Source organism: Perna viridis, chromosome 12 (assembly GCF_037379345.1).
Source record: "Perna viridis isolate PV_CMFRI_1.1 ecotype Kerala chromosome 12, ASM3737934v1, whole genome shotgun sequence".
Lineage (NCBI taxonomy): Eukaryota > Metazoa > Mollusca > Bivalvia > Mytilida > Mytilidae > Perna > Perna viridis.
The window spans coordinates 484,122-497,185 of NC_142456.1; the positions used below are offsets into that span (position 1 = coordinate 484,122).

The following is a 13,064-nucleotide window of genomic DNA, read 5'->3' on the forward strand; positions in this document are numbered from 1 at the left end:
TGTAAAGTTGAGTTATTGGTGATTTACTTGTTCCGATCTATACTTGGAGACTAAAATATTACCTTATTACATGAACTTACCAAGTGCTGATTGATTTGAAGGAAACGTTTGTACAATACATAATAGAAAATATCTGTATTCCTAAACCATGTGTGATATTAGCTCTTCCTCTTAACTCTAGAAAAAAAAATACTGAGATCTGTTGTTTTGTAAGTGAACATCTGGTTGATAATTAATGTTTAATACCTACCTAACTATTGCTGATACAGTTATTTGGGTTTTTGTTGTGTACAGAACACTGGATTTAATAATAAAAAAAAACTATGAAAAGTAGAAATTACCCCCTTTTTATTCTTTAAAGAGAGGAAACATACTGTACTGTCATTTGTCATTAATTTTTCATGTTTTTTATTCCTACACAAATATTGTTATTTCTTAAATTTTTGTTGGTTGCAGGCAAATGAATGCTTTAAAAAGTTTTTTTTCTATCTTTTTCTGTATAATGATTAAAATTGTGAGGAAAATAGTTTTTTGTGTGTTATTTTATATTTCTCAAAAATTATCATATAATTATGTTATGATGCTGTTGTTGTTGTCCTCCTCATCGGTGTCATAGTCATTGTTGGTGTTTTTTTTTAAATATTTTTCGTTTCCATGCAATAACTTTTGAAGTTGTAGTGAACCAAATGTCATCAAATTTTGATATATCAATTGCTACTTGCCAGTAGAGGAAGCTTGCTAGTTTAAAAAGTTGTCATGTTATAAGTGGCCTATAATGGGATCATGCTCCAAAAAATTGTTCATTCAGTAGTTAAATATTTCTCAGAAGGGGCCAAAAATGTCATTTTTAGGAAGACTGTATTTTTTTTACATTTTTCATCTGATTTTAACGAAATATTTTTGGTAAATTGTTCCTTTTACAAGGGTCTTAAATAGTGTACTAGCAAATTTCTCTATCTTAAATTGTTTTTTGAGATAATGGGGTACAAAGTGATTCATGAAAGCACCCAGAACTTTTTACTTAAATTGAATTTCAAAATATTGTACAATATTGTATGCAAACTAGTTGTTAAATTCACAGTGTCCATTCTGAACTGTAAGTCCCTATGTTTAAGTGTGTCAAAAACTAATACTGTGTCCACACTTGCCCCAAGTGAACAGAGTTCAACTGGCTGTGGTTGTATCATGCTGCACTCTGTAAAGTTTTTTATTATTATTTTTTATTTTTTGAATCTACGGATTTCACTAAACCATCGTATTTTTGAATGGAAATTATCCTTTTGGTTTTCTCAGCTTTGTTTCATCCATCCAGGGAACTCCCTCACTTGTACCTTCAATACTGTTACTGTAAAGAATTTTGTACAGAAGATTACACCTGTACCATACTGATGTATTGATGTACCTATTCCTCTCAGACAATGAGGAGTAGGTAATTACTTGACTGTGATGTATCTATCTGCCCTGACAATGAACATCTGGTAGATAATGTTATGACTTAATGGATTACTGTAATCAATGTACTTATGCCATCTGTGGGAAAAAATGTCAATTCTCTTGTCATCTTAGGAATGTTACATCAGAGGGAGGATTTTCTGGGATTTGTCTGACTGTAAGATAATTTTGATATTTCAATGGAGGAAGAGGAATATTGCTAGGAGATAACTCTAGTTCTGTTGCTTGTAACAATTGTATAATGTAAACCTCCCAAAAAAACTTTTAATTGTATTTTAAGGAGGTAGACCTAGGGTAAGGGACATAACTCTTAAAAATCATTGGAATGTTTGTATTCAGCATTTTACATCAATCTTATGTAAGCATCTACTTAACTTGGATTTATTTTATTCTGCTTCAAACCAAAGCTTGAGAGGCTTTTTGTGAAACTGTATATGATGCAAACATATCACTGATTTCATGAGTTATGTTCCTTACCCTAGGTCTACCTCCTTTTAAAAATTGAAAAATTGAAGTCACCATGGACTTATCCAGAAATTTACCAAAAAAGGGGTTCCAGGCCATAATTTCCTTATTTTTGTCCAAATCATTGACAAAATTATAAAAAAGGGGGTCAGCCACTGAAAATAGTTGCTTTTGACCATAATCTGAAGCTACCAATCAATATGACATGTCTTGTATACTCAGAAGACTAATATTCATCAAATCAAGCAATGTTGAAATGTTGAATGTTTGCCACTTTTGCTGGTCTGTTTGTTTAGAGTGAGAAATCATTCTTTTGATAATAAGAAAAAGTGAAACAAAAAAAAGAAAGATCAGTTCATTTCCTGACATCATTTAAAGTTCCTTTCAATGCATTTACAACCTGTGTAAACCAAACATCTGCTTTAACCTAAACAAAACTTTCAGGGTTTGGTTTAGACAGGTTTACTGATTATCCAGGGTTTGCTTCAGACATGTTTTCTGATTATTCAGGATTTGGTTTAGACAGGTTTTTTTGGGGTTATATGGAATTTGGTTTAGACAGGTTCTCTGATTATTTTAAGTTTGCTTCAGACAGGTTTTCTGATTATTCAGAGTTTGCTTAAGACAGGTTTTCTGATTATTCAGGGTTTGATTTAGACAGGATTTTTGGGGTTATTTGGGATTTGGTTTAGACTGGTTTTCTGATTATTCAGGGTTTGGTTTAGACAGGTTTTCTAATTATTTAGGGTTTTGTTTAGACAGGTTTTCTGATATTTTACTAACAGCCTTAACATTAACTTAACATCAAGTGAACCAGAACTATTAGAAAACATACATTTCTTATGATGTCATGTGAACCAGAAGAAATATTCCTGAAGGCAGAGGTTATTTCTGTTAAATTATTTCTCAGTACTACACACATTAGTATACCATTAGGCAATTATGACAAAAATGATATCGTGGAATTCTAAGAATTGTATGAGTGAATTCTTGAATTTTTGGGAGGTTGCAGTCTTATTCTAAAGGTACACTGCATACTGTGAGTTTTTATAAGCTAAAAAGTGAAATTGTTTTTCAGAACAAAAGTTGAATTCACCGAACAAAAGTAGGAGTGTTTTATCTTTGTCCATGTTCCCATACGATACAATTTTTTCCATCACTTTTCTCAGCAACTACTTGTCACAGCAGCTTGAAATTTTAAGACATTATTCCTGTAGGAATGCCATGTAGTAGGATCCATTTTCAGAAAAAATTAAACAACAACTTTCTGTTTATCGAGGATTTTTTTACTTTCTTATTTCATTATAGAGCCATTGCTAACAGATTTCTTATTATTCATAATTTTCTTGGATTTCAGGGTTTTCTTTGCCATTGCTTTTACTGCCATGGTTATTGGTCAGTCTACATCTTTCTTACCAGAGTATTCTAAAGCCAAGCATGCTGCAGGTCTGATATTCAAAGCTTTAGACACAGTTCCACCCATTGACATATACTCCAATAGAGGGACATATCTGGTAAGTATAATAAATATCCCCACCCTGTCAATATATACACTCCAATAGAGGGACATATCTGGTAAGTATTATAAATATCCCCACCCTGTCAATATATACACTCCAATAGAGGGACATATCTGGTAAGTATTATAAATATCCCCACCCTGTCAATATATACACTCCAATAGAGGGACATATCTGGTAAGTATTATAAATATCCCCACCCTGTCAATATATACACTCCAATAGAGGGACATATCTGGTAAGTATTATAAATATCTCCACCCTGTCAATATATACACTCCAATAGAGGGACATATCTGGTAAGTATTATAAATATCTCCACCCTGTCAATATATACACTCCAATAGAGGGACATATCTGGTAAGTATTATAAATATCTCCACCCTGTCAATATATACACTCCAATAGAGGGACGTATCTGGTAAGTATTATAAATATCTCCACCCTGTCAATATATACACTCCAATAGAGGGACATATCTGGTAAGTATTATAAATATCCTCACCCTGTCAATATATTTACTCCAATACTGAGACATATCTTGTATGTAACCTTGAAGTGTTTTAAGTACCCAACTCTATCAATATATACTCCAGTAGAGGAACTCATCCGATAATTTGTAATAGTCGTGCTTAATCAATAGCTATTTTGAGTAGAAAAATGTACTCAGTATAAAAACATTCCAATATCACACTGTCTGTATGCCTGTTTGTAAGTACAGCTACCTCAAAGCTGCTAAAGAATTTCAGTGAAATTTTGTTTAATTATTGGGTATCACATGTAGATATGCATAAGATAAGGTTATTTTTAAAATATTTCTTTTTTCTTTCAGCAAAAAGTAGGAGGTTTAGTAGAGTTTAGAGATGTCAGCTTCAACTATCCATCCAGACCTGATGTTCCAGTTTTAAAAGGAGTCAAAATGAAGGTAGAACCAGGTCAAACAGTTGCCCTTGTGGGACAGAGTGGGTGTGGCAAATCTACCATTGTCTCATTGTTACAAAGGTTCTATGATCCTGAAACTGGCAACATTGTAAGTTTACAATCACTCACTTCCTGAGTACTATGTACGTGTACTATTACCCCAGATAACTACACTACCTAAACAAATGATAGATAGAGTAATCAAGGGAACCAAGATTCCAGTGGTAATTGGAAGAATATAATCCAAGGTTAACGACTAGACAGGGAAAATAGACACACACAACAAACAACATGAAACAGTCAAAATAACATGTAAGAAGTAACATAAGTAAATGAGCAAGCTGGCCCCAGCGCCACAACAGTTTAAAAATACTTAATTCTGAGAATATTCATTACTTCCATGGTACCTCTGAACAGAGTCCTTGAAATTGATGATGTCACAAACAGTTGAGAATTTTCTCAGACTTAAGTAATTTTTTCAAGTTGTGTGGCACAGGTGCTAGGACTCCACGAAAAAATAGAAGCATGGACCAGGTGCACTGGTAGGGTAAGAGTTCTCTGCTTTTCTAGAAACAACCTCCAAGTTGCTCCTAAAATGTCATGTTCAGGATAGACAGAAGAAGTAAGGAAAACAATAGGCTCTTATGTCAAATCACCTATATTATTATTAATGTTTAAATATACATGTAAACCAAAATAAGCTTGTACTCAACTAATTATAATATTTTTGTATTGTTAGCATTGTAAGTTTGCTTTGCACATGTATACAGATCAACTTGAAATGTACAAAAGGAGATAACTGTGAGGGTTAACTGTTTATTATAGGTCTCAGTATTGTATTAATTTTCCCATAGACTTCTATAGTGAAGTGCATACTTAGGATTTAAAAAAAAATACGTAAATTGATTCAATAAAACTTATGTAGCATTTCCAAGGATGTGTGAACAAATATTTTCCCACAAGGAAAATAGGGTCCACAAAGATCAGACAGAAAAGTAGTCTTGAACTATAAATAGCCATTTTTCCTACTTTCACTTCCGTTTTGCACTCACCAAACCAACCTTTTCAGTGGAATTATGTTTGATTTTCTTTTAAAAAAGTTCTTCATCTTACAGTGTGATATTTGCTCTATTTTATAAGTCATTGTTCATATCTTTTGACAAAACATTAGTTTGTAGAGGCAAAAAGAAAATGCATTATATTTTCATAGCATCCATGTTTTGACGTACACCTACTCTTTTACAAAGAAAAAGATACTTATTGAATACAATAATTTTATTTTTTTTTCAGTTTATAGACAACCAAAACATTAAAGATTTAAATCTGCACAGAATGAGGTCATTTATCAGTGTAGTCAGTCAGGAACCAGTTCTATTTAACTGTAGTATCCATGACAACATAGCATATGGCTTGGAAGAAAGACCTGGAATGGATGAAGTTATTCAGGCTGCCAGGAATGCCAATATACATGAGTTTATAACAAGTCAACCTCAGGTTCCTACACTTTTATTTTTAAATAGATTTGATGGTGCAGGTTATCGTTTCACAAAGCTTATGTTGAAGGTTTATATGCACGTAAGTCCTATCAGTTTATTAAGAATTTAAGTGTTACATAAGTCTCACAAGTGCTTTGTGAAATGATGCCCGGCACCATACATGTAAATCCTTTACAAACCAATGGAACTTACATGCACATAAGCCTTACCTAGGCTTTGTTAATGAATGCCCAGCTTCAGTAATCTTAGACACTTACCCTACCGGTGCACCTGGTCCATGCTTCCAGTTTTAAGTGGAGTTCAAGTTGCTCATTTGTTTTTGTTACTTTGTATGTATGATTTTAGTTATCCTGTGTTCTTTGTTGTGTATGTCTGTTTTGCATGTCTGGTCTTTGTCCCTGGATTGCATTCTTTTGATTACTGCTATAACCTTGGTTCCCTTGATTATGCTTACATAAAAGAAACATTAAATGGATATCAGAAACTATTTTGTGCCTAATAATCATTGTGATTGTAGTAAATTTGAGCTAAATATGATTTTTGTCAAATGTGATGTTATTTTGTCGAGAAACGTTTCACAATTTTACCTGTATTGCCTAAGGAGACAGTTATTCTTAGAATCAGATATGTATGTCTGTCCTTCACACTTAGGATTAAATGTTTGAACACATTAAAGATGTGTATCTTAACTTTAAGTGTTTTTATCATAGAATAATATTAGATTTATCATATCTTGACCTTTTTTTGTCACATTTGTGTATGTAAGGTACTTTAAAAAGTATATAGTACAAAACATGTATATTGCTGGAAAATATCAGTTATTTTTGTGTGAGTTTTAGAAACAGGTCAGAGTTTGGCAATAGTTCCCCACTTTTAGGTGTCTTTACAGTATTCATTTGATGATATTTTCTAGGGTTATGAAACTGTGGTAGGTGAGAAGGGGACACAACTCTCTGGAGGTCAGAAACAACGTGTAGCCATAGCAAGAGCTTTGATCAGAAATCCTAAAATTCTTTTGTTAGATGAAGCAACATCAGCTTTGGACACTGAAAGTGAAAAGGTAATAATTACATTAAATTTATCTTTTAATTAGTAAAATATTGATATAGTGATGCAAAGTGATATAAGTCAGCAACCATGTAGATAACTGTTGTACTGTCAATTCATAGATTTACTAATATTACTAACTGTCCTTTAACAAAGTCTGCTGTAGATTCAGATTTTTAAAGACAGATCCAATACATGGAGCTAGTTTAACCATTCTTAACACAAGAAATATTCATTGTCCTATTATCTATTGCAGTTAGTACAAGAGGCATTGGACAAGGCCCAGGAAGGAAGGACTTGTATTGTTATAGCTCATCGTCTGTCTACCATACAGAACGCTGATGTTATATTTGTAATGGACATGGGAGTTATTGTAGAAAGTGGGACACACCAGTCATTGTTAGCTAAAAAAGGAGTATATCATTCCTTAGTTAGTGCCCAACAATTTATAAAATAGTACACAGTTTTATGTAGGATTTTTAAAATTGTTGTACTTTATATATATTTATGACAATGTATTATTGCCGGTAGTTTTTTTAATAAAGATTTTGTTAAATTGTGATAAGGGCTGTTCCAGTAAAGTGTATATGGGATCAGGGAACACACTTTTAATCTTTGTATTCACATGAATTATAATTTACCATTTGGTTGTGTATAGTGGAAAATAATTTTGGAGTTATTGCCCTTTTCCCATTCAGAAATTTTGTGGTTTAATTTTGTTGATAACTTTATGATTGATTACTTAATTGTGTGAAAACATATAGAATGAAATTGCATGATTATTTGTCATTATATGAACAAATGCCAAATGTCTTTTTCCCTTTGTAAGTCAAGCTTTTTAGGGGAAAGATGATTTATTTTCAATAACTGTATGATAAATGTTCCCAGTTCAAGTGCTTTACATTTATTTTCATGACTTCATCTTTTTTTATGGTAATTGTTCAGTATTCCATTAGATTTTAAATCTCTGTACAGTTGATTTTATTTTTTGTCAAAATGTTTCATTGGCTGGAAATTTTGTGGCATTATAGAAAACATACATGTAATTTGAAAGCCAGAGTTCAAATTTCTTTTTACGTAAAATGTATATAATTCTGTTATTAATTTTACATGGTCATGCATTTGCTTGCTGGGTCAAGTTAGTCTTCGGTAAAAAACATACCTGTTAACCTTTCGAATGCTCAAAGAATGAGATCTCCCTTTTTTCAGCTTTTCTAAGAAGGAGATTAAGTGTGACAACTTTTTTCACAACAAAAAAGGGTAATTGTGCTAGAACTTAAATGTACATAGATATATAATCTATGATAATCTTGTTAACCTACTAAGGGTTTCTAATCCAAATTTGAGTTATTAGTAAAACAAAAGGATAAATTACTTGTTGATTGTTTCTCAATGATTATTATACTACATACACATTGTATTTATATCAAATTAATAAGCCATTTAGAACATAAATTGTGCAATATTTCTTCTAAGAGGGAGATTTGAGGGGGAGGGGATTTGTGATTTAGCGAGATTGGTGTATCCCACATGGGAGACTTTCTCAAAGAGGGAGATTGACCAAAAAAGAGGGAGGGTTAACAGGTATGTAAAATTATCCATGGTGCTTAATTTCTTTGTGTAAAGGACATTTGAATCATTAATTAATCTCCATTGAAAAATTCTCATACATTGTACTGGAAATTATTCTAGTATCAATATTTAAAGAGATATGTTTTAAACATGATTTTATTTCAATCTGGAATTACTTTGGATTTAAGAAAAAAAAATTACCCATACTAAGAGGGTAGGCATGCCTTCATGATTAAGGGGTACTTTTCCTTACTTTCTGTTACCTACTTAACCAAACCCCATCTCCATGCAGGCATTACTAACCCTCTTAGTAACAGTTAGTTTGACAAATTATTTTATCATTTTCTAAATTCAGACATTACCTTGTTTAATCGTTGTATTTTAAAAATATGTTGTATTTTTGCTTTCATATTTTGATAAATAAAGATCATTTGAATATGTGTTCCACTACTGTGTTAGCAAGGACTGTATTACCTGTATAAACCTGCATCTATTAAGCCGAAGTAAGCAGGGGTATTTTGAATGTTTAGTTCTATTAAATTATCTCCCCATTTATGATTTATCAGAACAACTGAATGTGCATGATTTATAGAATTCAGCTGGTGAACTGAGAACCTAGTGTCCTACAGAGAGGTATCATTTTTGGGGGGTTATTGATCCTCCAGGATCAAAATGTCACAGGACCATCACTGGAAATATTTCTGAACACTACACAAAAATATAGTCCCAATGTCCTTTTTTATAACCAGGAAATATGTTTCTTGCAAATATTCATTTCAATAATATTGTATTATTTTTTCAAATAAAATCTAATTTTTAAATCAACTGAAGATTTGAGGGACACCTTTTTGGCCTTGAAAGACATTTAGTGATTTATTTACATTTGACAAATTTATTTCTTGCAGTAATGTGTCAAGAAGCATAAAATGTGTTAAACATGTTCCATTTAACACACTTACCAGTCAAATTCTCATCCTATCAGTAATATTTTACCATTAATAAACAGGAAGTGAAGAGCAGTGATTTTAACCAAGTAAAATTAGCAGGAAAATTCAAATTGATAAAGGTGTCTAGTTTTTGAAAATCTTGTGTTAATCAAGGAAATTATTTTCTTAAGCTGAATTGGTTTTATTGGAGTATAGGCTAAAAACCACTAATTCCACTTTCCATAGGCTTCTATGCTAATTTCACAATATTCAATGGCTTCTCTGGACTTTACCTTAACTTTAACCTGCAGAGGACTATATATCAGCATGATTCTACATATGTCAGCTCACAATCCTCAGAATGGCATGTGGGGTTAGCAGACTTGCAGTGCAGTACTGGTCACTGGAAGTGAAGGGTCTATAAATAGCATGGGAAATCCCAGTGTTTTCACAAGATAGGGGTATATTTAAAAATCATTATGGAGATTAGGCTTCACATCACAAGAAGCAAAATGCACCTATAAAATGTACAGAAATGTTTTTCCTTTCAGAAACTGTTTAAAGTTTTTAAATAAGATGAGAACTTTTTTCACAGCACTATGAGGAACAGGGGTAATTTCTGCGTAGGACTATTTTTGCGTACGTTCCAAATGCTCATTGGTTGAATTGGTGGTCTGTAACCTATAATTACAGTGTAAGATAATACTCTGTCAATATGGGTTTTTGAATGTTAATGCACATTAACTTTTGGACAGGTTTAAAAATTTGGGAGAAATGGTGAAATGGAACAAAATTTGTAAATGTGTGTGAAGTTGGATGAGTAGTATGGATTGTCATTCAGTTTATACATATTAAGATAAACAGTTCTTGATAATATTTAAAATGTTAATGAATGATTACAATTTTATTGAAAATCATGTAATCTTTGAAACTTTGTTCATGCTACAATTTTCACAAGAATCAAAAACCTTCAGTGCTATCAGCACTTTGATTTATGAAATTGTACCACAACGAGTCATACAACAAAGGAAGGCTTCAAGGCTACAGGGATTTGTGACTTGAACCATTCAGGAAAAAGGGTCCAGAAGGGAACAACAACAAACTGTTTAGGAATTATGGAATTTATGGTAAAAAAGGAGCCATTAGGATTCTAGTAAAATTCTTATACTGTGTCAAATGTTTAATCCCAGTTTCAATTCAGAGCTGTATCAAGCTTGTGGATAGTTGCAACAACTGTTCAGGGTTCAAACTCTGCAGTCATATCATGCAGTGAAACATCATTTTTGCTATTAGATCTAACAAGTCAATCATTTATCCTTAGAAAGTGGAGATAACATTGGTCATGCATGTCAAGTACCGGTGTTCTATAAATATATACAAATTCAACCACAGGCATTTACGGTCAGGAAGTATTTTTCCTGTTATCAAAAACAAAGTGTTTAAAATAGGACACATAATGTGAACTATTTTACACCTTACTAAATACTGTCCTAATATAAAAACACAAGCATAAAGATAACATGCCACTGTAGACAGACTGGTAGATTGATAGAAAGACCATCTCTATAAACTGACAGATTGTGGACACTGATGGATGGAAAAATATACCAAACCTTAAACTGACAGATAATGGACACTGATGGATTGATAGACCATCTCAATAAACTGGCAGATCGCGGACACTGATGGATTGATGGACCATCTCTATAAACTGACAGATTGTGGACACTGATGGATGTAAAGATAGACCATCTCTTTTAATTGACAGTTTGTAGACAAACTGATGGATGGATGGACCATCTCTATAAACTAGCAGATTGTGGCAAGACTGGTGGATAAATAGACAGACCATCTTTATAAACTGACAGATTGTGGCAAGACTGGTGGATGGATAGACAGACCATCTCCATAAACTGACAGATTGTGGACACTGATGTATGGATAGACCAGCTCTAAATAGACAGATAGACCATTTCTATAAACTGACAGACTGATGGATGGATGAATATACTATCTCTATTAACTCACAGATTGTGGACAGAATTTCTATAAACTGAAAGATTTACAGCCATTAAACCTGTTCATTTTTCATTTTCAGTTAAAATCTGGAATATGGACAAAGTTGTGTGAGTTTTGTTGATCCATTGGTTTTGTCATATAAACTGTTACCACAGATATTTCCAACCCAATGCATGTGGTCCCTTTTATTCAAAATTTCAAAGTGACATTGTGGTGATGATAATGCAACTATACACTAAATACCATTTTCCTAGTGCCAGTTGTACGTTAAAACTGACCTTATTAGAAATCATTATGTTGAGCCCAAAAAGCATTCGTAATTCTCTTCATCTGCGACTTCCACCACAAGAGAGACAATAATGAATGAAATATCCATTTGCAAACTTAACTACTAGAAAACCTTCAGTTGATATGACCACAGATGTTGAACCTTGAATAGTTAGGACAAGTATGGAAACACCATTAAACTTGATTCAACTTTAAATTTGGATTACGATTAGATATTTGTCACAGGATAAATATTGGACAAGAGTCTAAGTGGTTCCTTTTTTGCCCTTATTCCTAAATGGTTCTAGTCAAAACCCCAAATCATTCCCAACCTTCTTTTGGGGTGTAGCGCTTTGTAGTTTCTGGCCCCTTACTCTTACTTGGCTTCACTCACAACCAAAATATAAACTCCAGTCTTTCTTTACTGCTATGGCACATTGTAGTAAAATTCATATGAGATTTATTCTTTTCTACAAAAATTATTGTTTAAACATCAGGAAAATGCCTGTTTAGGCCCTTAATTCCAAAGTTTCAAGTCTTGACACCAAAATCAATCTGGACATCGGGAAAAGCATGCTTTTGACCACTAATTTCTGGTATGATCAAGTCGTAACCCCCAAAATCAATCACAGTCTGACTATTGTGGTGTAGAATATTGTGAAACAATATCATGGACATGCGTATGCTTTTATTGAAGTTGTATAGTTAAATTCTATGAAATGCTTGCTTTTAACCCCTAATTCTAAAATTGTTGGAGCCATAACCCCCAAAATCAATACCAACCTTCCTTTTGTGGTTAAGACCTTTGTTATAAAGTTTCATAGATTAACGAACTAATTTTCAAGTTATCACACAAAAACCAAGTGTCTACAGAAGACGGTGACAGCACCATACCATTATAGGACAGCAAATTTTTATAGGGTTGTATAAAAATCAATATGCAATTAACTTCATTACTGAGGTAGAATCTTTGAGAAAAAACTTCCTGTAATTATACTGAATCTGATAAAAGATAAACCTTTACAATCAACAGAGATGCGATACAAGGAACAACAGGGAAGTTAATACCAAGTAAACAGGACGTAGATAAATGAGGAACCATCGTAAGTAGAGACACAGTTAAAGTCGTCCATAAGTAAACAAGAAGTGGATGAGCGAGGAACCTGAAAAGTCATCATTATGTGAAAACAATGTATCAAATACCTAAACATTCCCTCCAATAGAACCTGAGAAATTTGTTACAGAAAAGTGTAACAGTCAGATGGACAAGGTGATTTCAATAAAGGAAAGGAGAAACACAAGTCCTTATGTAAAAGTAATAGATCAAATATCTTGGTATTTCCTCCTATAGAAGCATAGAAATTTGTTACGAAAAGTCT

General features: G+C 32.8%; 1 protein-coding gene across 2 annotated transcripts in view; it reads left to right on the forward strand.

Moving 5' to 3' along the window:
- Positions 1–8,909, forward strand: part of LOC148600674 (ATP-dependent translocase ABCB1-like) — a 77,419-nt gene extending 68,510 nt beyond the window's left edge. For both annotated transcript variants that reach the window (XM_088554865.1, XM_088554864.1), the window contains exons 24-28: positions 3,275–3,431; positions 4,270–4,467; positions 5,649–5,852; positions 6,768–6,914; positions 7,158–8,909. In XM_088554865.1, coding sequence (XP_088410991.1) covers positions 3,275–3,431; positions 4,270–4,467; positions 5,649–5,852; positions 6,768–6,914; positions 7,158–7,358 — 907 coding nt within the window. In that variant the 3' untranslated portion in view covers positions 7,359–8,909. The remainder of the gene's footprint in view (positions 1–3,274; positions 3,432–4,269; positions 4,468–5,648; positions 5,853–6,767; positions 6,915–7,157) is intronic.
- The last annotated feature ends 4,155 nt before the right edge of the window (positions 8,910–13,064 follow it).